The following is a 371-nucleotide window of genomic DNA, read 5'->3' on the forward strand; positions in this document are numbered from 1 at the left end:
CTGGAATCCTTTGCGTTGTTGCTCGAGCTTTTTCAGCATGTTTTAATGCGATATGGGCTCCCCTACCAGCACTATAACGGTTTTCATCCTAAACCAAGTATAATTGATTAAGTTCAGCGGCAGGATGAACAATAAATTAAAAAGGAGTGTCAAAATAGTCCTCTAATTACCTATATGTGGCTATTTTAGTCATAGAATCTATAAATATATTAAACTAGTCTCAAGGCTTTTTAACAGCCTGCTCTAAATATTAACAAATTATGGGGATTAAATTAACATTTTTATAGACTCTGGAACTAAAATGGCAACCAACAAAAAGTCAGAGGATCATTTTGACACTTTTCTCTTTAATGAAACAAGGATAGGTTGTT

General features: G+C 33.7%; 2 protein-coding genes across 3 annotated transcripts in view; one reads left to right on the forward strand and one right to left on the reverse strand.

Annotated features, from left to right (window-relative positions):
• Window positions 1-371, forward strand: part of LOC110018429 — a 53,432-nt gene that overhangs the window by 48,608 nt on the left and 4,453 nt on the right. The window lies entirely within an intron of this gene.
• Window positions 1-371, reverse strand: part of LOC110018425 (65-kDa microtubule-associated protein 3-like) — a 75,804-nt gene that overhangs the window by 5,446 nt on the left and 69,987 nt on the right. The window contains exon 9 of the mRNA XM_020715735.1: window positions 1-88. Coding sequence (XP_020571394.1) covers window positions 1-88 — 88 coding nt within the window. The remainder of the gene's footprint in view (window positions 89-371) is intronic.

The sequence above is a fragment of the Phalaenopsis equestris genome, unplaced genomic scaffold, assembly GCF_001263595.1.
Source record: "Phalaenopsis equestris unplaced genomic scaffold, ASM126359v1 Scaffold000022, whole genome shotgun sequence".
In the NCBI taxonomy this organism is placed as follows: domain Eukaryota; kingdom Viridiplantae; phylum Streptophyta; class Magnoliopsida; order Asparagales; family Orchidaceae; genus Phalaenopsis; species Phalaenopsis equestris.